This window comes from Phocoena phocoena, chromosome 20 (genome assembly GCF_963924675.1).
Source record: "Phocoena phocoena chromosome 20, mPhoPho1.1, whole genome shotgun sequence".
NCBI lineage: Eukaryota > Metazoa > Chordata > Mammalia > Artiodactyla > Phocoenidae > Phocoena > Phocoena phocoena.
This window is the reverse complement of record NC_089238.1, coordinates 31,919,562-31,945,855: the sequence shown is the minus strand read 5'-3', so window position 1 is coordinate 31,945,855 and position 26,294 is coordinate 31,919,562. Positions and strand designations below refer to the sequence as shown.

At 40.6% G+C, this 26,294-nt stretch overlaps 1 protein-coding gene across 1 annotated transcript in view; it reads right to left on the bottom strand.

Moving 5' to 3' along the window:
* Positions 1-26,294, bottom strand: part of RSPRY1 (ring finger and SPRY domain containing 1) — a 46,958-nt gene that overhangs the window by 3,000 nt on the left and 17,664 nt on the right. The window contains exons 3-14 of the mRNA XM_065898804.1: positions 25,013-25,065; positions 24,212-24,324; positions 22,803-22,929; positions 21,947-22,005; positions 19,984-20,050; positions 18,921-19,052; positions 17,900-18,015; positions 16,574-16,717; positions 11,697-11,808; positions 6,800-6,902; positions 6,292-6,444; positions 2,646-2,750 (exon numbers count right to left, since the gene is read on the bottom strand). Coding sequence (XP_065754876.1) covers positions 2,646-2,750; positions 6,292-6,444; positions 6,800-6,902; positions 11,697-11,808; positions 16,574-16,717; positions 17,900-18,015; positions 18,921-19,052; positions 19,984-20,050; positions 21,947-22,005; positions 22,803-22,929; positions 24,212-24,324; positions 25,013-25,065 — 1,284 coding nt within the window. The remainder of the gene's footprint in view (positions 1-2,645; positions 2,751-6,291; positions 6,445-6,799; positions 6,903-11,696; positions 11,809-16,573; positions 16,718-17,899; positions 18,016-18,920; positions 19,053-19,983; positions 20,051-21,946; positions 22,006-22,802; positions 22,930-24,211; positions 24,325-25,012; positions 25,066-26,294) is intronic.

Here is a 26,294-nt window from a genome sequence, read left to right as displayed (position 1 = left end):
GGCCCAGCCGCTCCACGGCATGTGGGATCTTCCCAGACCGAGGCACGAACCCGTGTTCCCTGCATTGGCAGGCGGACTCTCAACCAATGCGCCACAAGGGAAGCCCCATGTTGTCCTTTTTATATGGACCAAATTAAACTTAGAGTTTAGGGAAAACTGTCACGTTTATGACACTGAGAGGTCTTCCTATCCAAGACCAGATCCAATTATTCAAGTCGTCTTTACATTCCTTGGGAGTTTAAAGTTTTCTTCAGATAGGCACCATATATTTCTTGGAATGTATTCTTAAGCTTTTTTTTTTGTCTATTGTAAAAGGGACCTTCAAATATTTGTTCTAATTAGTTGTTATTTATATATAGAAAGCTATTGTTTTAAGTTATTTTTTGTAACCAGCTAGCTTATTCAATTGTCACAATGATTCTAATAGGCTTTTAGTCAATTCTCCTGATATCTACCTATGTAATCTATTATCTCCAAATGATGATTTTGCTCCTTTTTCCAGTTTTAATCCCTTTTCTCTTTCTTGTCTGTTTTAGCTTATACAATGCAAGTCACGGTGGTGATAGCAGGCATCCTTGTCTTGTCTCCAGCATCTCTTGCAATGCTTCCAGTGTGACACCATTAAAAAGATGCTAGTGTTCGGCTGAGATATATACATCTTTTATATTGCTAAGGAAGTATCCATCCATTCTTATTTTATACTATTTTATTCCCTACATCCATTTCTGTTTTGCAGGATTCCATCCATTTGGGATGGATACTGAATTTTAACAAATACCTTTTCAGCATTTTTGGAGAAAGTGTTAATTCTTTGCTCCACTGTCCCTCGGCCTATTTGGGAAATTATATGAATTGATTTCCTATATTGTACTAACCTTGCATTCCTGAAATAAGCCCCCTTGGTTGTGTTGCTGGGTCCTATTTGGTAATAATTTATTTGGGATTTTTAGGTTTATATTCATAAGTTTTCTTTCCTTTTTTTTTTAAAGATTTTTTTTGATGTGGACCATTTTTAAAGTCTTTATTGGATCTGTTACAATATTGCTTCTGTCTTACGTTTTGGTTTTTTGGCCGTGAGGCATGTGGGATCTTAGCTTCCGGACCAGGGATCGAACCCGCACCCACTACATTGGAAGGCAAAGTCTTAACCACTGGGCCACGAGGGAAGTCCCACATAAGTTTTCTTTTTTTGTGTGTTTTGTCAGCTTTTCATATGATTACGATGCAGGCTTTGTAAAAAGAATATTGTAGTTTTCCTATTATCTCTGTGGTCTGGAGAAGTTTAAATAGAATCTATTCCCTGAAAGTTTGAAAGAATTCACCTGTGAAACTATGTGGGCTTAGTGCTTTTAGTGGCAGAGGCAAAGGTAGCTTTGATAATCATCTCAATTTCTTCTACGGTAACAGGAATGCTTAGATTTTCAGTCTCTTCTAGGGGTTGGCTCATGTCATTCCATTTAGCCAGATTTCTCTTCTTAACCTCTACCCTTCTAAAATTGTTGTTGTTGCTGAAAGTGGAGCTAAATTTTCTTATAATTCTTTTATTTCCTCTTCCAACTCTGTTTTGGATATATCTAGTAAGGAGACTGTGGTCATACTTAAGATACCTGGTTCTAAGTTTTTAGATTTCAGCCCTCTTTCACGAGCCCTTATTGTGCACAAAACCACCAAGAAGGGCTAGAAAGCTCAGAGATGAATAAGCCCAGATCCTCAGGCGTTCTGGGCTAGAGAGTTGATACAGAGGAATAACCACAGCTGGGGTCAGTGCCTTTCTTTCAGAAGAGAGACTGGTGAAATGAGATAAACTCACTGCATGTATGTCCCTTACCAGACTATTAGATGACAACCCATTTCATAAGATGGCAAATGTACAGAGGCGGAGTCAGGGGCTCAGGCTGAGTCAGACCTGGGGGAGACAAACTGGGGTCCATCACTCCAGGCTCTGGCCCCGTAGGCGACCTGCTAGCTAAAGCTATGTCAAGAATAAGAGCAAGGCAGGGTATGGGGTGTGATGAATTACAGGGAGCTAGCATGGAACATCAGCATAGGTATTGCTCATATACAATCATCACAGAAGCCCGGGCTAGGCCAAGGCCAGTACACTGCCCAACTCTTCTTCCCTTTTCTAACCTTAGTTGGGATGGCCTTTTTAGGGACTGTCTTACTTGCTGCTCTTGCTGATGTCTTAGACACTCTGTTCTATAGGATCCAGGCTGCTCTTGTCTCATACAACTGAAATTTGGTTAGATGGCAGGGAGGTGCTGCCATCTCAATGCTTAGGAGGGTGAATAATAAGTAAATGAGAAAGCTCTAAAACTAAAAGGGATCTCCCAAGAGGCTCATGATTAGCATTAAACTTTTACATTTTGTGAATAAAAACTGTTTAAACTATAGTGTTGAGTAAATTAAGTAAAACAAAAACAGGCCTTCCATATCAAGCAGCTTCTTCTATTTCAGGTACTTTCTGGAAGACAGCCATGTACTACTTGGCAAACTCTAATTCCTCATTCAGCCCACTTCGGATATTATAAACCTTGATGAACAGCTATGGAACTGGTAACACTGTAAAAAGCAATTCAGGAACAGGATGAAACTTTGTCTAATATAATGAACAAAAGAGGAAATGACCAAACAAACCCTCTTACCTGTGTCCACATGGCTTCAATTGTGTGTCTGCTACCTCATCGCAACACAGGGAGCAGCAGTTTTCCCGGATACTAACTTGCTTCAACAGAGCAAGACGCCTGTGCCTGAGTAGAAAACACAGTTTGAAACTCATTTTGTTGACAAATAAATGGGGCCTGTTAGCAGTGATGCATACGAAGTGCCTTGGAAATGCTCTGCACATGTGAGTCTACCATGCATTCCCTAAGCTTTGTTCAGTAAAGTTATCACACAAGACATCTCATTTCAATCTTTCAATGATTTTCTAAAATACAGAATGAAGGAGGCATGGTCGTTCCCATTTTACAAAGAAAAGGGCAGGAAATGATTTGCATAAGGTCACAGACAAGGAAATGATTTGTATGGGTCAGACACAGTAAACAGATTCAGGAATCAAATTTAAGTCTTTTGGTTCTAAGTCCAGTGCTTTTTAAATTTTACCAGCAAATTAAAAAAAATTTTTTTGTTTATCTATCTATCTATCATCTATCTATCTATCTTGTCTATCTCGGCTGTGCCGGGTCTTAGTTTCGGCACTCGGAATTCTTGGTTACAGCATGCGTGCAGGATCTAGTTCCCTGACCAGGGATCGAACCCGGGCACCCTGCATTGGGAGTGCGGAATCTTACCCACTGGACCACCAGGGAAGTCCCTACCAGCAAATTTTAACATTTTAAGTCACACACTCTAAGAGTTTGAGGAAACACACAGAGCATTTCCTAAGAAAAATGCACACACACAATTTTCAAGGTGTTTATGATAGCTCATCATAGTCGCCCTGGAAGTCCAGACACCTCGGGTTAGAAGCCTCGCATTATACTTTCACTCAGCTTGGAATGGAAAAGCAGACATGCAGAACTGCTCTGCTGAAGGTACAGCCTGATGGATGGCCAAGAGAAACAGGAAACATTCGTTCAATTCACATAAGGCCTTATTATGTGCCAGGCACTGTTCCAAGCTTTGGAGATTCAGCAGTGAAGAGAGGACTAAAAAAATATCCCTGCCTTCAGAGAGTTTACACTCCAGTGGGGGGAAAACAGACAATAAATCAGATTAAAAAGATAGGCAGAATTTTAAATGCTAATGAGTAGTGTGAAGAAAAATAAAGCAGGGAGAAGAATAAGGAGTGTGTATGTGAGAGGCAGGGAGTTATAATTTTAAATACGGCAGCTAGGGAAGGTCTCACTAAGATGACATTTAAGTGAAGACATGAAGGGAGTGAGAGAGTGAGCCTTGCGGGCATCTTGGAGAGAAATTGTGATTTATGATAAATATATTTTGTTTACATCTGCATTCCTGGCACAGATTCCTAAAACCCTCGATGATTCATAAGTTAAGAGAGCTAGTAAGGTCTTTTGTTCTGTTAATGAGGCGGCTTTTAAAAAGCCCGTTAGGCACCTAAGGATGGGACTGGGAACCAACCAAGTGATTAGAAGGTTGGAACTTTTCAGTTCCCTCCTCTCTCCTCTGCCCCACCTCCTGGGATGGGAAGTGGGCTGGAGACTGAGTTTGATCATCAAAGGCCAATGATTTAATGAACCAGCCCTGTGTAATGAAGCCTCCCTACCAACCGAAAAGGACAAGGTTCAAAGAGTTTCAGGGCTCGTGAACAAGTGAGAGGCAGGGAGATTGGCATGCACAGATAGCCTGCTCCTGAGTTATATACTATTCTAATAAACCGGTAACCTAGTAAGAAGTAAACTGCTTTCCTGAGTTCTGTGGTGGCAGCTCTAGCAAATTAATCAAACCCAAGGAGGAGGTCATGGGAGCCTCCAATTTACAGCCACTTGGTCATAACCTGGACTTGTGACTGGCATCTAAAGTGGGAGAAAAGGGCAGTCTTTGCAGGACTGAGCCCTTCACCAGTGGGATCTGATGCTATCTCCAGGTAGACAGTGTCAGAATCGAGTTAACTGCTCAGTGGTACTGGAAAACAAACATCAGAACATTCTAGTAGCAAGAAGCATTGCGACAGCAGAACATTCTAGTGCAAAGGCCCTGGGGCTACAATAGTAGACCTGGTATGTTTCAGAAGCAGCAAGGAGGCCAGGATGGCTGAAAGAGCAGGAGCATATGGGAGAGGGTCGGAGGTCAGAGAAGTAATGGAGGAGGGGAGGGGACAAATCATATAGAGGATTTAAGCTTTTACCTTAAGTGAGAGGAAGCCACTAGAGTCTTTTCAGCACAGAAGTGCATGATCTGATTTATGTTGTAACAAAAACATTCTGGAGGCTGTGCTGAATAGACCGAAGGGGGTTAAGGCAGGAATAGGGAGACTACAGTTTAAGGGCAGGGCAAGAACAATCCAGGTGGAAAATGATGGAGGCTTCAACCATGGTGGTAGCAGGGAGAGGGATAAGAAGTAGTTGGATTTGGGATATATTCTGAAGGCACAGCCTACAGGATTTGCTGAGGGATCTGTCGTGGAAATGGCAGAAAGTCATTCCCTGCCTTGTCAAGGATACTCTAGGATTATGGCCAGGGAAACTGGAATGACAATGGAGCTATTAACAGAGATGAGGGAAAACTCTAAGAGAAGCAGGTGGTCATGAGTGGATGACTTCTGTAGCTGAGAGGTGGGTACATGGTGCTTTATTGTACTATTCTTTTTTTTCTTTTGTGTGTATCTGAAGTTTTCCATAATAAAAAGTTTAAGAAGAAAAAAAAAAGAATGAATAGAAGAAGAGATAGAGACAGAGAGGATTTACAATATAGAACAACTTACAAAATGCCAGATAGAAACAGGACCATGATCTCCTACCCTGAAGTCAGAAAAGAATACTATTTCTATGAGTAAAAAAGGACCCCTTCACATTAAGGAGGCCACTCAGTCTCCAACAACTCCTGTCTTGGTGTCACTGTCACAAAAAACAAAGTCTAGTGTATTATAGGACTGCCCGAGCTTGTAACTCTGCTGTTCTTATTCAAGGCAGGCTGCACTTTGGGCGTGAAAGTGATGTGGTACCAAGAGAAGCTGCCCATAAAAGAAGACTTTCTGACAGTTGGCGCCTACTGCCATCTGACTTTTGGAAAGTTTAATTCTGCAGGGGTGGTTAACTAAATGCTGAAGCACTTTTAACCAAGGCCAGCCTCCAGGGGAACTCTTAGATGGATCGATTGTACCTTTCAGGGCGTGTGTGAGAAGGCAGACTTGTTTATGGGCCGCATCCAAGAAGACAGACTACATAAAAAAAAAAAGGTTGGGGTATGACAGATGAGAAAGGTGTTACTTCACACTTCCACTAAGAGGAATCTGAAGTTCAGAATCCCTGTCAGGCACCAAGACAAGGTGAAAGGAAGATCTAAGAATGAATTTCAGATCTCTGAGCTGGGATACAAGTGGCCCTTCTGTTCCTGAGATATTATGGAGGCTCTGCCACTGCAGGGCTGTCATCACTGTGTGACATTTTCTAGTTCATCTGGAAACTGCTGACTGACCACTCTCAAGCCTTGGGACACTGAGTCCAAGGTGAAGTACACTGCAGAAGGGCTCGTTACAAACCTGCGTTTTGAGCCAGAACAGGAGCTAGGATTACAACATTATGTTATAGATACCTTTAAGACCATAAAGGCCCAACACTGGCTATGCCATGGCCAGTGTGGTCTCTTTGACTGCAGATTCCTTACCTAGGCAAAATGATTTTCTCTTCAGCTGTTAGGAAGGCGTAGTCATTAAAAGTGCTAAATTTCACAGATGGTGGATATTTGAATGGTTTTGCTCCAAAATTGAACTCACATTGTTGATATGACATGAAACTAGCTGCAGCAAAAAATCCAGATCTACAAATAAAAATGAACAGAGGTCAAGAGAATTCATAAAAACGAAGTAAAGCTCTTACACAAAGTGGTGTTCAGAAAATGGGAATAGGTCATACCCAAGCAGAAAGAAGGGTGACATTCTGTTGATTAACCTAGACAGGACTGTGAACCAGAGAACATCCTGCTCTTACTTTTCTATATCAAACTCTGGGAGGGTTTTAGGTAAGATCAAATGGGTCTCCAATTACTTGAAATACAGTGATTTCTCATCACAACTGACTACATAAACGGACAAAGTTTTTTTGTTTTTTTTTTTTCTGGAGAAAAGTACATGCCATGCATCTGCTCAAATTTTTGACTGAGAGAAGGTACTTACACAGTAGATGAAAAGACTTGCTTCTCAGGAGGCAGCTGGTTGCCATTTAAAAAGAAAATCATTTGCTTTTCATTCAAATCTAACAGAAATCCTACTGTGTCTCCTAGAGGATAAAGTGAAACACTGTTAGGATATGGAGATTCTGCTGTCTCAGGGTTTTAATGTCACTGTATTAAGTCTGTTTTTATAGCCCTGTAGTCAACATATTCATCGTTTTTGCTTCTTCTGCAACTGATCTGAGCCATTTACATCAATATTTGGATGTACCATTAAGAGGAAAATGCTGCCAATTAATCTATGAAAAGTCATCAATTGTAAGATGCATCCCAATTTCAAAGATGTGAAAATGTGGGGAAAATGTGCATTTGGGGATCAGTAAAATATGGTAAGATCAAAATCATGAACTTTTTTGCCTCTCTGGTGAGAGTTAAAACTCTCTGAGAGGGAATTCCCCGGCAGTCCAGTGGTTAGGACTCTGTGCTTTCACTGCCGAGGGCAAGGGCAGTGAATCCCTGGTCTGGGAACTGAGATCCTGAAAGTTGTGAGGCACAGCCAAAAAAACAAAACAAAACTGTCTGACCTAACAACTGCCCCCAAACATGTTTTTTTTTTTAAAGCATTCATATTCACTCATAAAGTTTTTTTTTTTTTTTTTTGCGGTGCTCCGGACGCGCAGGCTCAGCGGCCATGGCTCACGGGCCCAGCCGCTCTGCGGCGTGTAGGATCTTCCCGGACCGGGGCACAAACCCATGTCCCCTGCATCGGCAGGCGGACTCCCAACCACTGCGCCACCAGGGAAGCCCCACTCATAAAGTTTTTGCTTTTTTTTTTTTTTGCGGTATGTGGGCCTCTCACTGCTGTGGCCTCTCCCGCCGCGGAGCACAGGCTCCGGACGCGCAGTCCCAGCGGCCATGGCTCATGGGTCCAGCTGTTCCGTGGCATGTAGGATCCTCCCGGACCACGGCACGAACCCATGTGCCCTGCATCAGCAGGCGGACTCTCAACCACTGCGCCACCAGGGAAGCCCAAGTTTTTACTTTTTAAAATGTCAAAGGGACTTCCCTGGTGGCACAGTGGTTAAGAATCTGTCTGCCAACGCAGGGGATACGGGTTCGATCCCTGGTTTGGGAAGAGCCCACGTGCCACAACTACTGAAGCCTGTACACCTAGAGCCTTTGCTCTGCAACAGGGAAGCCTTCGCAATGAGAAGTGCACGCACAACAATGAAGAGTAGCCCCCGCTCACCGCAACTAGAGAAAGCCCGAACGCAGCAAAAAAGACCCAATGCAGCCAAAAATAAATAAATAAAAAATAAGTTTATAAAAATAAATAAATAAATAAATTGTCAAAGACAAATACATGAAATTATAAAGTAATGACAAGAAACTGACCCTCAGTGGTACTGGAGGAAAATCTGGCAATATATGGCAAAGGCCTTGAAATTCTGTATACCCTTTGCCAGAGAAGATTCACTTCTAAGGATTTATCCTGAGAAAATCCAGAATAGTTTATAATTTTTTTATAATAATAATTTTAAAAGGCAAAAATGTAACTTCCAACCTTGAGGCATTGATTAATATAGTACTATTATATGATGGAATATTGAAAAGCCATTAAAAACAATGTTATTTAATAACCTGGAAAGCTGTTCAAGGCATAGTAAGTGTAACAACAAAAAATATACACCATACACAAAAATAAACTCAAAATGGATTAAAGACCTAAATGTAATGCCGGATACTATAAAACTCTTAGGGGAAAACATAGGCAGAACACTTTTTCACATAAATCGCAGCAAGATCTTTTTTGATCCACCTCCTAGAGTAATGAAAATAAAAACAAACAAACGGGACCTAATTAAACTTAAAGCTCTTGCACAGCAAAGGAAACCATAAACAAAATGAAAAGACAACCCTCAGAATGGGAGAAAATATTTGCAAACAAAGCAACCAACAAGGGATTAATCTCCGAAATATACAAACAGCTCATGCAGCTCAATATCAAAAAAACAAAACAACCCAATTAAAAAATGGGTGGAAGATCTAAATAGACATTTCTCCAAAGAAGACATACATATGGCTAAAAAGCACATGAAAAGATGCTTTGGGCTTCCCTGGTGGTGCAGTGGTTGAGAGTCCGCCTGCCAATGCAGGGGACACGGGTTTCTGTCCCGGTCCGGGATGATCCCACATACCGCGGAGCGGCTGGGCCCGTGAGCCATGGCCGCTGAGCCTGTGCGTCCGGAGCCTGTGCTCCGCAACGGGAGAGGCCACAACAGTGAGAGGCCCGTGTACCGCAAAAAAAAAAAAAAAAAGCTCAACATCACTAATTATTAGAGAAATGCAAATCAAAACTACAATGAAGTAAGAACTCACACCAGTTAGAATGGCCATCATCAAAAAATATACAAACAATAAATGTTGGAGAGGGTGGGGAGAAAAGGGAATCTTCCTACACTTTTGGTGGGAATGTAAATTGGTACAGGCACTATGAAGAACGGTATGGAGGTTCCTTAAAAAACTAAAAATGAGCTACCATATGATCCAGCAATCCCACTCCTGGGCATATATCAGGAGAAAACCATAATTTGAGAAGATACATGCATCCCAATGTTCACTGCAGCTCTATTTACAATAGTCAGGACATGGAAACAACCTAAATGTCCATCAACAGAGGAATGGATAAAAAAGATGTGGTGCATATATACAATGTAATATTACTCAGCCATAAAATAGAATGAAATAATGCCATTTGCAGCAACATGGATGGACCCAGAGATTGTCATACTGAGTGATGTAAGTCAGACAGAGAAAGACAAATATCACACGATATCACTTATATGTGGAGTCTAAAGTAAGGGTACAAATGAACTTATCTATAAAACAGAAATAGAGTTATAGATGTAGAAAACAAACTTATGGTTACCAGGGGTTAAGGGCGGGGGAGGGACAAATTGGGAGATTGGGATTGACACATACACACTACTATATATAAAATAGATAACTAATAAGGACCTACTGTATAGCACAGGGAACTCTACTCAGTACTCTCTAATGGCCTATATGGGAAAAGAATCTAAAAAAGAGTGGATATATGCATATGTATAACTGATTTGCTTTGCTGTACATCTGAAACTAACACAACCTTGTAAATCAACTATACTCTAATAAAAATTTAAAAAAAATTTTAAAGGTAAATTAATAAAAAAATACATATCTATATATACACACCAGATTGTGTTTTAAAGAAATCTTTGGATGGAGGAATTACATGAGATTTTGGTTTCACTTTGCTTTTTACCCCTATTTTCCAAATTTTATAATAAACTTAAGAAATCTTTTAAAAAATCATTTAAAAAACAAACAAGACAGTCTTTGCAGACAGTACCTCTATCTTATGCTTTGTTAAATGAAGAAGTGTTGGGACTTCCCTGGTGGCGCAGTGGTTAAGAATCCGCCTGCCAATGCAGGGGACATGGGTTCGATCTCTGGTCAGGGAAGATCCCACATGCTGCAGAGCAACTAAACCAGTGTGCCACAACTACTGAGTCTGTGGTCTAGAGCCCGCAAGCCATAACTACTGAAGCCCATGTGCTTAGAGCCTGTGCTCCGCAACAAGAGGAGCCACCACAATGAGAAGGCTGCGCACTGCAACAAAGAGTAGCCCCTGCTCACCGCAACTAGAGAAAGCCTGTGCGCAGCAACGAAGACCCAACACAGACAAAAATAAATAAATAAATTTATAACGACAACAAAAAAATATTAGAAAAGTATTTTTTAAAAAAATGAAGAAGTATTATGTTCCTTTAACCTGCAAACCCTTAAAATGAGGGCTTATGTGGGCTTTGCAGGTTTTTTCCTTTCCACACTGTTAATTGAGAAGCTGTCCCCTCACAGCAAGGGTCAAATTCCTGCTCTCTTAGCATGCCTGAAAATTCAGTTTACATCTATAATGCTGATTGTGGCAGGAAACAGAGAGAGGGCAGCTTGGAGAAGAAGCTGGGCTATATCCCCCATCTAGCTCCAATGCTGGGAATAAAATTTTTCCGGAGGTTCCATTCCCTACCATATGACTCTATATCTTCAGAACAAGGCAGTGCACCAGGAGGCCCCTTGAGAATACTACCCTCCGGTGCAGTGGTGCTAAAGCAGGGAAGCCCTGTTTTCACTGTATTTAGTTGGGGGTAAACACTCACCTTAAATTTTTTGGTATAAGTGTTTAACAAATCAACTGTGGCTCTAACTATGCTGTTTGAATCTTTCATTAATAAATGTTTTCATGGGTCTAGGGCATTGAATATTGCAAAGCAGTTGGAAAAAAAAACTGAATTGGGCAAAAAAGATCATGCTGTTGATAAGATATATTCTTGCTAAAATCCTAAAGCCTTGATTGAGAGTCCTGGCCCTGCAGCATCCTGAGCCTGATGTCTGGAGAAATGAGGCTGGGCAGAAGTTTTTGAGGCTAACAGTACTCAGGTCATCTTTAAAAGCTGCCCTAGAGAGCCCCGGAATGTGTCCCCTGAATAGTGCCAATTCTCTGAAAATAACCTTATTTTACTGCCATTACAATTTCAGTGTCCTCAATATCTCCACGGCTGCTTTGATTTAAGACATATACCCAGAGAGGAAACTAGAATTCATATTAATTTTAACATGATCATTTTCCCACTAAATTAAGAATTTTATAGTCTGAAATGTTTTGCTAAAGGAAGGGCTCCATCAGAGGTGAATATCAGGAGTACGGTTCACATCTATGGTAGGGGATACAAAAGCTAATATCCCTTTTCACATTTACTCTTTTTCCATTAAAAGATTTTAAAGCCTAACATAATAAACGCCTCATCATAACCAGATGTCTTAACCTAATTAACAAATTCATGATGAAGAGGAATGAATACCTTCTTTCCAGCAGGGGTGTTGGTGAGGCTTACTTCTGGCGTTGTACCAAATCAGCTGCCTGCAGCCATCGTATGCACAGGAGTATTCGTCGTCCCCAATGCCGTAGCCTTCCTGGAGGGGAGAGGGCCCAGAAGATTAGCAAGGTTCTGCCTGCTGTGTTCCATTAACCTGGTGGCTAGAATTCTAAGCTTTTTGGATGAAGGGAGAGAGCCTACAGTTCTTGGAAGATACCAAAATTCTGACATAGAGTCAGAATAGAGTGTGACTTCACCAACAAATTTTTCCCAAGTTTCACGTCTGTCAGTTCATTTAATTCTCATGAACCACCTTGAGGCTGGTGGTATTATATTCCATCTTAAGAGGAAATAAGGCTCAGAGAAGTCAACCAGCTTGCCCAAGGACATGTTACTAAAAAAGTCAAGTTTGGGCCCTGGAATTTTCTGATTCCAAGGCTGGTGTGGGCAAACACCTTTCTTTCATGTAGTACACTTCAAAACACCCACATGCTCAGAGATTTCAAAACTGGAGACAACAGAAGGTTATAGTGGGTAATCAGCTAATAGGTATTCTGAGATATTTGAACATCACACAGGTCCTTGGCAGCTTCTTTTGTTAGTTACTGCCTTTTAATTATTTCACAATTATTTTATTGTTAACATAAAAGGGGAGGTGGGATCTTAAGAAATTATTTTGAGCACTTATAAGAAGAAAATAGAAAATACAGAGGAAACATGCAGATCAGACAACTGCTATCTTTAAGGCTCAATGGTGAAAGATTATAGTGGAGAAAGGCATTGAAAATGTGGGCTGAATCCAAGTAAGATCTCAGATCCTGGTGATGGTCTGCTTATTCTATGCGACAAGGCAGTGAGGAGATAGATTGGAAAAAGGGCTCCAAGATGCCTCTTGACTACTCGGCCACAACATACTGAATTCGGATGAGTGTTCTCCAAAGTGAGGCTTCTGAATTAGCTTCTGAATGCACTATTCAGACTACTCAAGAGTTAAATGAACTTGCATAAGTTCTCAGCGTAAGGCCGAGAAGATATTCACCAGTCTATTAGAAAAAACACCTTGCTATTCCTTTCAAAGCCTGAACAAATAAGTAAAAACTTACTTTTTATTTGTGGAGTGTTGGGGCATAGGCAAAAGGCAAGCAATTCTTTTCTATCTTTCCTTTCTAATGTCCTAGGAAGTCCTCCACTGAACACTTGAAAGAAATTCCTAGAAGATTCCCAGCCACCAAGAATTGGTTAAGAGCAGACTTTACCATGCAATGTCTTCTATGCCTGGATGAATTTCACAGTAAAGTGGCATTTGGAGACAGAGGGGGAACTCTAATCGTTTTAACCACAGATCAACTTCTACAGGCTAAGAAGTAGGTGTCTCTGCTAAGCAGAGATACACTTTAAAAAGCCCTTTGAGCTCACATACCAAAGAGCAGTCCAGATGTACTACACCTTCTTTCAACGTGAAAACATTCCCAGCAGAACTATAACTATGGTCTGCATCAGCTGAGGCAGACAAATGAGAGAACAGTGTAGCTAGCTTGGTACTTGGGGTGATTATTTTGATCTGTATGTTCTGGTCCCGTATACTTTAGTAATGGCAACATTAATAAAAACAAACAACAAAAAAGCATTTATCCATAGTTTGTTGTTTACGGAATATATTGACTCCTTCCCTATGTGGTGGACACCATCCTTTCTTCTGCTGTCCAGTATCCCTACCACTTCCTGCTATGGGGAATGTAATGAAGATACAATGTCCTGCCTCCTGCTCTGGAGATGGAGGGGTAAGATGTGACCTTGGCCAACTGGACCCTCCCATCAGACACCTAGTGTCTGTGACCCCACGTGGAGGAATGGTTAGGACCTTTGTGGCAGCAGTGTTGGCATCCTGGTCCCTAAAACACTGGCTGTTGTACTTCCTGTGTCTTAGCCTCTGATGCTGCCTTGGAGCCTGTCTGGTTCTCAAACCCCTCAATAGTCTGGGAGCCCCCAATAGGCTTCCAAGTCATTCTTTTTCTGTTTAAGATAGCAGAGTCATTTTCTCCATGGCAAGAGGCTTCAACAGGGAAAGAAGCACGGGCTGCCTCGACCAGGGTTTGAATTCTTCGCCAGCAGTTGGAGGCTAGGTGACTTTGGGCAAGTTTCTAAATTAATTTCTTTGAACTTCATTCTCATCTCTAAATGGGAGAATAATACCTTCCCAAACTCTCAAAAAGATTAGAGATAAGTATGTGAAAGACCTGTCACATGGTAGATGCTCATGAAAAGGCAAAAGATATTTTAGATAAGTCAAAATGCACCCTTGGAGACTTGCTCCTCCCAAACCCCCATAAATATATACAAGATAACTATTCTCTAAGTGACCTGAACAAGAACTATCCTTTAGCTTCTCAGACTAATGATCTATGTCCAAGCCCAACACTTTGACCATCTTTTCAAAACCGAAGCCCAAGCAGTAGGAGTTAAAATAAGTCTATGAACAGATTCAAAGTTTTAGAAACTGCATGTATTCTAGGAATGACTTATTCCATAAAACCACACTCTATCTGTACAGGCAAAAGGATTCAGAATCACCAGAACAATGTCCATGTGAAGCAAAGTTAAGTATGGCAACATCATTAAAATCCTACATTTGGGGAAAGATACATCAGACTTCACCAATTTCTAACCAACCAGTACTTGAATCAGGGAAAAATGTTTCATTTTTGTTTTTTAAAGAAAGAAATTAAGTCTATCAAGCAATCTGGAGGGTAGGAAGATAGTATGTTAAGCCTCTTAACTTGAGAAGCCAAAGTTTTTGCAACTATATGGCAGAAATTAGTTTCACCCGTCAGATAAAATGATCCAGCTTCATTGGCCACTAAAAAAAAACAATCTGCAACATTCAGTCTCAACTATACTACACTCAGACCTGTAGTGTGCTGCCAAATTAGGAGAGGCACATTTTATATCGAAGCTTTCTCCCGAGAGGATTCCACATTTCTTCTAGTTCCCAAACAAATCTTTACTTCCAAATGAGACTAGCTACTTCTCTGAGACTCTCCCCATTTTCAAATGCAAAGAACACAACTATTGTAGAATAGGAAAGGGACTGAATTCTAGTCCTAGTTTCTTTTTGTCCCAGTCTTAGTCTCAGTTTTCTCATCTGTGAAATGGAAACTGTGACAGTAAAAACTGTTGTGGGAATCGGATGATAGGCTCTAAAATGAAGGTGCTCTGGAAATTAAGATTTTTTTTTTTAACTCCTAAAAAATCATCTTGACATCATTTGGGGCAGGCTGTCAGTGTAACTGATACTGTCTTCTTTAAATTAGTGCCCAAGTTGGGCACTAAAAGACTAACTGGCATTGTTCTCCAGACCCACTTACTTCTGACTACATGGTGTCACAAAAAAAGCCCCATTCTTCCAGGTTTTGATTAAGGCCTAGAGGACTAGGAGGCGCTGCATCAGGGAAGGTTCCCAACAAAGCAATGGCAGACTGGGGTCCAGTTTTCCATCCTGGACAAAAATCCAGACCTGACCTCTCCCTGGGCCCTCTTCCTCCAATTTGTCTCTTTCCAGCAAGGAGTTTAGTAAAATGCCATGAACAATTCCAGGATGCTGTACAGCATTGTTGAAAGGGCACTTTAGAAACTAGCTGTATGGCAGGCAAGTTTAGTTTGATTTTGTTGGATCACTTCTAAAACCCATCCCAGGACCTTACATATGGGATGGGAGGCTAGTATTTAGATTAACATAAAAAAAAAATCTAAGGGACTTTTCCCAGCTCAAAGGGTAAAAACCATATGTTCACAAAATATTCCTGATCAAAACTGGATTAATTCCAAACAGCTTATAATATGACTATGAGAGGAAAGCCGATTGGGTTGGGCATTAGAAGGGTATAAAGTGACAAGAAATTAACATTTGTAGGAAAGCGAAGAACCCCAACCTCTCACACCCAGGTAGAGGCAGCCCAATTCTGCTTCCTCTAGTGGACTTAATTTTCCCTTATAAATTACAGCTTTGTATAGCAAAAGATAAATACTGAATACTGAAAACAAATGTGCCTACTAATTACAAGGTAAAAGTAAAGTAAGAGGAGTCAAGACAACATTTAGTATTTTATGAAAGGAACAGAATTCCAACGAAGTTCCTAAAGCTTAAACGCAAGGTAAAAACCATCACTGGACCCAATATAAAAATTGAGCCAAACATGTGGCTGGCACTGGAGCAGAGCCTAAAAAGAAAAATAGGGGCTTCCCTGGTGGCACAGTGGTCAAGAATCCGCCTGCCAGTGCAGGGGACATGGGTTCGAGCCCTGGTCCGGGAAGATCCCACATGCCGCGGAGCAACTAAGCCTGCGCACCACAGCTACTGAGCCTGCGCTCTACAGCCTGCAAGCCACAACTATTGAAGCCTGTGCGCCACAACTACTGAAGCCCGTGTGCCACAACTACTGAAGCCCACACACCTAGAGCCTGTGCTCCACAGCAAGAGGAGCCACCCCAACGAAGAGTAGCGCCCCCCCCCCCGCTGCAACTAGAGAAAAGCCCATGCGCAGCAACAAAGACCCAATGCAGCCAAAAACAAAATAAATTAATTAATTTTTAAAAAAAAAAGAGGAAAAAGAGCACATCTAAACTCTGGGTGGAAGATTAACATGAACTTAAAACTTGAAGGGAAAAAAACAGCTGACGGGCAATTTCACCTGTGTTTTCCTAGTTCTAAATCAGTTTAGAAAACCACTGTTAGGGATTTGGCACCATGTGATTCAGCCCAAGGAACGATTATTGTGCAAAACTATCTGAAAAATGAGTATCTGCCACCCACTCGCCAAAAAACTGCTGCTGCTCTCCTCCACACAGGTGTCCAAGGTACTCACATGATTGAGAAACTTGCTGTCTCGTGTGGCCCAGCCGATCTGCATGACACCAGAAGTGACCACTGTTACTTCGTAGTACCACACCCCAGCATCCACACAAAAGGTGCAGCGCACACTTTCAAAAGAAGAGGCATCACAGCGAGCCTGGCAAAATCAAAGAGCATGGCAGTCCACCATCAATGCCTGAAGACCACCAGAGATAACTGACGGCTCAGAAGGTAGAATCTATTCTTCCTCGTTAAAGCTCCTGGTGGACTACTGTCTTCTTCCCTGTGCATTCTCAGTGACAAAAAGTATAAAACCGAAGGAAGGACACTCTATTTTATAGTTTAATTTCCAGGGAGTTCCAGGTTGAAAGGATTGGAAGACCTCAAAGTAAGAATTAGTGAAGGCTACTGGCTTCATTTTTAAGTACTTACAGAGCTTTGCTCTTATAGTAGAATCTTTTCCAAATGCATAAACATTGTACTTGTTAGGGAGGGAGATGAGGGAGAGAAGGATACTGAAGTGTATTAGATGGAGTACCTAAAAATAATCTGAAGCAGAAAACTATGTAAAGCATTTGGTAAAAAGATGTAAGATCAAAGAACCTATTTGCAGCCATTCTTCAACGGCTCTTTAATCTTGACATGTCTAGTGCCTAACGGTACCTTCCTGTATATAAGCGGCTCTTTCATTAACCTTCACCTCCAAATCAGCAACATTTTCAACATAAAGGGAGAAGGTGAAGCTCTAGACTGAATACAATTGGTTATACAGGGATTTAAAAAAGGAAGGGCCGGGCTTCCCTGGTGGCGCAGTGGTTGAGAGTTCACCTGCCGATGCAGGGGACACGGGTTCGTGCCCCGGTCCAAGAAGATCCCACGTGCCACGGAGCAGCTGGGCCCGTGGGCCATGGCCGCTGGGCCTGCGCGTCCGGAGCCTGTACTCCGCAACGGGAGAGGCCACAACAGTGAGAGGCCCGCATACCGCAAAAAAAAACAAAACAAAACAACAACAACAACAACAACAAAAAAAGGAAGGGCCTCTTTTAGAAACACTAGTCTTTGTACCTTTAACTGCATAAAATGGCAGAGATGAAAATCAGACATATTTAAACCAGTCAATAAACATTATAGCATGTACTATATGTATAGGACCATGTTAGATATGAAAGAGTAAATAATATCCCAAACACGCTCTCTCCCACCACTTCTACCTCTAAACACTCTTTGCGTATGTAGAAAATTTCCATCTATTTTGCAAGGATTGCTTTTGTTCAGAACCAGGGCAGGAAAATGAGGACAAGATTTTCTCCCCAGAATGGTCCGTCTATGGAAGCTTTACCTCCAAGCCATGAGGTGAGATCTTCAGGTACTCGCTGACATCGTTGCTATTTAGCATGGCCTTAATGCTATTCAAGTCCACTTTCTCATAGGTCAGCTGCCTACCTTCTTTTAAAACTGCAAAAGAAAAAGTGGGCACATTTCTAAGGCAGGCTGTTGTGGAGAAAAAAGCTACTGTCATTGCTAGTTGCCATTCTAGTTAAGAAGTGGAGGTGCTCATAAATGGCAGAATTGGTAGACTTATAACCTTAACTTTGCTGCTACACTGCCATATGAAGATTAATTAAGCAAATACTAGTAAAGGCAGCACTGCTAGGTTTATATTTCTGTTCCCTATAGTCATTATTTTGCATGCAGCAAAATCCAAATGGTACTTTTTCAGAATTATTCTTTAACTGGCACTACACAGGCTGGGCACTGAGCTACTCCCCATAATGCTGCAGTAGGGAGCAGAGGGGTCACACGTCCAACTGTGCTTTAGCACAGTGCTACCTGTGGGAGGGGGAGTGAGGATAGAGCAGTAATATAGTTTTAGTTCTTGCAGCTCTTGGAGGAGAAAAAGAAAAGTTGGGAGCAACTCTCATGGTATAGGTAAGACATGACTTGAGTTTTGAAGAGCAAAGTTGGGACAAAGAAAAGAGTAAAGAGGGAATTCCAAGTGAGGGGAACATGCCCAGGGGTAGGAATGATTGGGAACTGCTTGTAGGACAGTGAGAAGAGTTTGTGTTGGAAAGAGTTGATTAGACAGTGGCATCTGATTAATGGCCTGGATGCAGGAGGAAACAGGGGACCAATAAAAGTTTTTGAACAGGAGAGTGCTGCAATTAGAAGCATTCCATCTAATAGTCTGAAGAGTCCCTAGACTCTTTACTTTACTGCTAGAATATAGCCAACCCACCAGTAGAGGACCTTATATGGAAAAACTCACACTCACTGTCACAAAATAAAGACCTGTGATCCTATTTAAGAAGTGGATTTGGAAATGAAAACAGGCATTTTAATGAAGGACAACTCCTACTTACAGAGATTGTCTAAGCTCCACTGGGCACAGAAACCAACTTGACGTTTCAGATAATCAGGATCATCAGCCCAGGACTCTAACGTGACAAGCCGGTCACTAATACTGGATTCAGATATAGTCAATTTATTTTCACCTGTTGGGAAGACATAAACCTTAAATTAACCATGAAAGAGTAGGATGATTTGCTGGGTAGATTAATGGAGGGAAAGAGTGAGGAGAGACAATTAGAGAATCTGGAAACTATAATAATGACAAAGCCCAAGAGCTCTATTTTCTAGAAAGTAGCAATATGATCACTAAATTTTTAGCTATAAAAAGTGGGTAATCACGGTCACCAAGTTTTGATTCTTTATATATATATATATATATTTCTTTTTTAACATCTTTATTGGAGTATAATTGCTTTACAATGGTGTGTCAGTTTCTGCTGTATAACAAATTGAATCAGCTATACGTATACATATATCCCCACATCCCCTCCCTCTTGCGTCTCCCTCCCACCCTCCCTACCCCACCCCTCTAGGTGGTCACAAAGCATCAAGCTGATCTCCCTGTGTTATGTGGCTGCTTCCCACTAGCTATCTGTTTTACATTTGGTAGTATATATATGTCCATGCCACTCTCTCACTGTCCCAGCTTACCCTTCCCCTCCCCGTGTCCTCAAGTCCATTCTCTATGTTTGCGTCTTTATTCCTGTCCTGCCCCTAGGTTCTTCAGAACCATTAAGTTTTGATTCTTTAGGTGAGAAAACTCTTGCCTTTGTCACTGTTACATCTTACTGGCTTTGAGATGTTTACCCAGACAAATCAGAATGTATGCATGCTTCTTATCTATTTATTTGGCTGTGCCACACGGCTTGAGGGACCTTAGTTCCCCAACCGGGGATTGAACCTGGGGCCACGGCAGTGAACGCCCAGAATCCTAACCACCAGGCCACCAGGGAATTCTCCAGAATGTATGCATGTTTGATGGGGTTCAAAAGCATCAGCTCATCCAGTAACTACGAAAAATAAGATTTTTAACAAGCGATATAGATCATTAATGTAAGAAGTCACTATACCTACTTGTCTGTGCAAACTTTTCCAGTGCGATAAGTGCAAAAAGCATGACTGTGGGGTGGGACTGTAATTTCTGAAAGACAACAAAAGGTAAAAAAAAAAAAAAAAAAAAAAAATCATTGCCCTGCAGAGGTGGCAAGTTATCAATTTCCTCTTCTTACCCAATGTGTGCTAGATTTTTTTTTGGAGCCGTAGGACAAGTTTTACTCATTCAAGTCCATGATTATCCATTTGCTAATATTGTTATTAATAAACCAAGATAGAGTCTCTTAAAACATATTATTTTCTTGAAGTTACTGTGTTCATTTATAGATATGGAAATTTCAAAAGTATCTTATTAAATGTACTATGTTATTTTACTTAGTATCATTTATATATTAAAGCTTTGTTAAATAAAATCATGCTGATTCTTATATTCCTTTAAGCAAGCCAAACAGAAGCCCAGAAATATAGCTAAAAATGGCTTTTTATTCAGAACCCTAAAAGGAGCCATTCATCACTACCAAGTTCCAAAATTATAAATAATGAAATTAACAACTTATGGCTTCATTTTCAACCTGTTCTCTGAAAGGAATTCTACAAATGCTGATGGTAGGTGGGATAGAGCAACAAGTGAGCTCTTTCAGTTACATTTAAGTTCATGTCACATGTGTTCACATTTGAAGGAAGGTCTAACTGCTTAACATCATATCTTCTCACAGCCATCCTTCCCCACAGCTATGCTAGGTGCCTGCAAAAGAGCTCTAGAACAGATGATTTCCACTCACTTTTCTGCTGCCCAACTGGGTTCTGCAGAGCTCATGTAACCATTGCCCTTCCCTGCTGCAAAGCCTGTTTAGCACCCTGCTTCTTGGCCACATCCATCCTCATTCCCTCTGTCTGGTTTTTCAGGCCCTGAGCCCTCCCCACCTGGCTACTAAGTCTATGTCCTCCTGTCTCTGAACACTGTCTTCTGATCAGATAATTCTCTGTAATAGGCTGGGAACATGGCCATTTCTGGCTCTGGGCTTCTGCCGGTGATGTGCCCTTAGCCAAGAAACCCATTTCTTCCTCCTGTGTGCACAAACAAATCCTAGCCCTGTGGTGTGACCCAGCTGAGGTCCCACCTTCATCAGGAAGTCTGCCTCCCATGACTCCCAGCCCCCTCCACCCGTTTCTCCCACCTCCCAACCACCTTCTCAGAACCCTTGGCACTTGGTCCGAAGGAAGCTATTTTGCCCTTGATCGTATCCTGTCATAAAATGGAAACTAATAATCTTGTCTGAGTAGTTTTGTTCCCCTAACCAGGAAACTGCTTGAGGGCGAAGGACTGTTAGACTACTTCTATACCCCTACAGTGCTTACTTAGCATAGTGTTAAGCGTTTTAAGTACCTTTCATATAGGTCCTGAAAAAAAGGGTCTTTCAGAGTTTGAAAAAAGGCCAATGCACAGTAGCCCTGAAAAATAACTTTAAAAAACACAGACCAGTCAAGACTGCAGTCAAGCAGTGTGAGAGATCCGATAGCACAGCCTTGGCAAACCACAAGCTTCACAGACGATATATCAAATACTCAACAATAGTTTTAAGAGCAGTAATGGTGGGAGGGATGGGGGAACAGAGGTTTATATACACTGGGAATCTGACCTCACAGTTTCCTGTTGGAATGCCGTGTAATTTTGTTTCCACTGCGGAGGTTCCTACTACCATTTGGCAGACTCTAAGGACACACACAAAAAAAGCCAATCATAGCACCTATCTTATGACTAAATTTAATACCAGACCAACTCAGCTGTTTTTGCTTGCAATAAATTCCTATCCTGCCCTTACTTTTTTTTAAACACAGGAAGGAATAGATAAACACTCAGGAAACACCTGCAAATAAAATTTATAGCTGATTCCATTCTCTGTGCCAGTGGCTAAGTGGGCAATTTTAGAAAAATGCACAATTCCAGATGACTAAGAATAACTAGCTTTGATGTCTCACTTACCAGACACTGTAGCAAATATTCCAGTATTCCTGGGCTAAGTAAACTTATACTTGCAGGACCTAGATGAATACAACAAACACTGGATATAATTAAATGTGTTACATTATTTTGAATTTGTAACTAATACCAATAAAATTGTAGAGCTCTTTTACAAAGTACTCTCATGTGCATTATCTTATTCAAGCCTCCTGCTTAAGGTAGGGAATAGTACTATCCCCATTTCACAGTTGAGCAACTGAGCCCACTCCTGAGACACACTCCTGAAGTGACTTACTCCAGGGCACTTGGGGAGCACATGGTAGAGGTTGAACCAATACCCATGTTTTGATTTCTAATCCATTGTTTCTTCCACCATAAATGATGCAACTAGCTGGGTTATTCACCTATACTTTGATGTTAACTTTCGTAAAATGGGTAACATTCACAGACAAGTAAAAAATCTGCTTGTCTTCTCAGGAATTGCTCCAATTTAAAGTTCCTTTTCTTCTTCCCCTACCAAATATGTCTCTATTGCCTAGCTAAACTTTATAAAGTGTGTGTATATGTATATTACATATTACATACAATCTTTATCATATGAGCTTAGCCTTTTCTCTTATTTTTAATTTTAAAGCAAATAAGGAAAACTTTTTCTTTTAAATTTCCCTCTGAAAGTCCTCAAAGCTAAATTAGTTTGCATTTACCTCTGTGGCCTTGAGTAATTTTTTTCCAGTTAGACCCTGTTGCTCAATTTTATTTTATTTTTTTAGAGACACTTCTTTGTGGTAAAGCAGGTTTGATCAAAGACCTGCAGTGCCATCTTCCCCTTGATGTTAAACAACTTAAGATCTTCCTTGATGGAGCTTCCCAGAGTTACCTGCTAGTTTCTCAGCCAAGCAGCCTAGGACTGCAGATGTGTTCCTGTGTTTGGCAGGATGACCTGAGTCCTGGCAAGCTACTTCTCCATTTAAGTTGAGAATTTCAGTCAATTTCTGGAGTGCATCCTAAAAACAAAAATGTATAAATGGATTTGATAAATATATTACTTAGGTTTTTTTTTCCTCAAGGTAATTCTTTGACACAAAAGCAATAACCATGTGTTAAATTAACTCAGAATGACCATACAAAAATGATATAATATAGTCACAGGATACCATTATTTTTAAAATTTTTATTTTATTTATTTATTTATTTATTTTTGTTTTTTGTGGTACACGGGCCTCTCACTGTGTGGCCTCTCCTGTTGCGGAGCACAGGCTCCGGACGCACAGCCTTTGCAGCCATGGCTCACAGGCCCAGCCGCTCCGCGGCATGTGGGATCCTCCCGGACCGGGGCACGAACCTGCGTCCCCTGCATCGGCAGGCGGACTCTCAACCACTGCGCCACCAGGGAAGCCCAGGATACCATTATTGATGGGAAATATTATTTGATCAACCTGAAAGTTTTCTTAAATGAATTGCTAGATTCCATTTAATTCAAAATGTACCAGTTGTATCAAATATATGCTATATACTCGAGTCGTTAAACAGAGTAAATCCACCCAAATGCCAGTATGATTGATAACAATAGGGCCTAGTGATACTAAAGTAAAAAGTTTCTTACAAATTTTTTTTTCATCAATCAAGAACAAATATCACCAGAATTTTAAAGGCAAAGACTTTAAAAGACTAGGCAAAGGTCAATTCACCAGTGACAAGGCCAAAGACTTTTCCCTCTGTCCATGTTTTCCATGTTAGGCCCAAATGTCTGAGGCTTTAAACAAATGAAAGATGCCAGAGTCCAAAATTTTTAATAAAGGATTCCACAGATCATATGGAATAAGGCAATGAAAGTTAGATACTTTCATTCTACATAAGGGATAATCAAAGTTATGCCAATATTTAATATGTTTAAGACTCAAAAGTACTTTTGGTATAACAGTGTTTTCTCTTAATAGAAAATGTTTAAAAAACTTTTGTTATGAGGAAATTGTTTGGAGAGAGATAAAATCAGCTCAGCAACTGAACATTCTTTTCTAGTTTCAAAGATTGCCATTTCAGATATAAATGCTTCCATTTTTAACATTTTAAAAATTTTAAACTAAAGTTTTAGAGTAAGCTATTGACAGAAAGAGGATGTAGCAATTTATTAGTAATAAAAAACAAGTTTACATAATGAAATTAACATTAAATAAAACAGACCCAAAATATATAAAAAGAAATGCATTATATCAAATGTTCTTTGTGGTCATTCATCCTGTGTTTAAGCGGAGATGTCAGTTTCATAAACGATAAGTATTAACTTACTTTAGTGGGCAATGGACATTCATCTAGTAATAATGTTATAACAGCTGGTCCCAGTGGATCTTCCAATGGAATAACTCTAATTAAAGACTGGACAACGTCCAACCATCCTTCATCTAGGAGCAAATCAAGACGATTATACGATGGAGCCATATTTTAAAAATGTGAACATATAACTTACAACACAAGATGACTTCACATTAAAATAGAAACACTCTTGGAAAACAGAAACATCCTATAGCTTTTAAGCAGCTAGTATTTGGCATGGACATGGTCATCAACTGCTAGTCATCACAGTAGAGACAAAGAATCCTAACTTACAGGACTCTGGTGATTTGGGGGTATCTTTATTTGAAGAACATTTAAGCTATGGTTCTGGGTTCTCAAATTATGATTAAATAGTTTCCAGCATCTTATTTATGACATAGGAGTTAACTGAGAAGATTAAGTATCTGAAACAGCTGGCTCTATTTTCAGAATGACATTTAGGAAATTGAGGGACAAAAAAGTTATCCTCCCCATTCTAGAAGAGTTATAGTCGAAGATCTGTCAATGCCAAAAATAATTTTATTTTAATAATTTTAGTGAGATAAAACCATTACTGAAATATGCAGCATATACTCAGGATACAATACCGTGCTTATTAATTATTGTCCTTATACAAGAAAATTTCCATAGACTAGGGGGTCTTTTCTTCATCATATGTGTTAAGTATTTTTGAAGTCTTTTATTAAAAAAAAAAAAAGTGGCTACACTTCTTCATGATCATTAATTAGGAAGTATTTTAAAAAACTTTAAAAATACCTGTTTCTGCCATTTCGTGCAATGTAATCATTGAATAAGGAGGTTCCTGATCACTGAAAAACAAACATTCAAGACATCAAACTTGAAGAAATAAGAAATGACAATTTCAAATAAAAGTTCAAACTGGAAGTGTGGGGGTAGGAAGAGAAAGAAATGTACATTAGTGAGCGTAGAGAAAGAGACGGAGGAGACAACCAGAGCTATAATCTATAAGGACAAACGCACACCACATGTGCTCATTTCCAAGGTTACTGTCTACGATGGCCCACAAATAAAATGGGCACAAGGGCACATGAAAGGACCACCATGTAGCCTGAAGTCAAAGCATGGGACTAATACTGGAGCCCAGAGCCCACTTTCAGCTTTACCTCTAGTGGCCCAATGCCAATAGAGACAAGCCAGGGAGGCCAACATCATCTTCCTCACATGTACCTCAAAGAATCACCAGGAAGGGAGATGACAATCCCAAATGAAGACTTACAGAAGCAAGGGCCTACGTAACATCTTCATTTTTAAGTGTTCTTCTGGTAAATATCACTATGTGCTTAAACTTCATAAAATGGTGTTAGAAGAAAAAGAAACCAAACTTAAGCTACTTAATCTTCTAGTCACTGCTCTAAAATGGCATTTTCCCCTTAATTCAGTGGACTTTCAAACTGTGATCTCAGGAATCCAAAGAGGTGCTTTAGGGGAACTTTTTTTTTTTTTTTTTTTTGCTGTATGTGGGCCTCTCACTGTTGTGGCCTCTCCCATTGCGGAACACAGGCTCCGGACACACAGGCTCAGCAGCCATGGCTAATGGGCCCAGCCGCTCCGTGGCATGTGGGATCTTCCCGGACCAGGGCACGAACCCGTGTCCCCTACATCGTCAGGCGGACTCTCATCCACTGCGCCACCAGGGACCCTAGGGGAACTTTTAATAATGAATGAAATATTTCCCATCAAACAATGATAATCTAATTATTTAACGAGTATATTCACTGCTTATTTGTTTACATATCGTGGCTCTCTGTTTCACTGTGAAAAAAAAGAAAAACAAAAACTATTGTCTTCAATCTTTTAATCCTCAGAATAACCTTGCAATATGCGAATTACTAAATTCATTTCAGGTACTCATTAGGTGCCGGTGTTTGACACATCCTGCGCCTTTTCATAATAAGGGAAAATTCTTATTTAAAAGAATTGTCTTAAATGATATAACTAACTGATACAAACGTTGCTCTGGGGCAATCTGGCAATAATGAAATTACGTATGCATATACTCAACAATGCTAGAGAAATT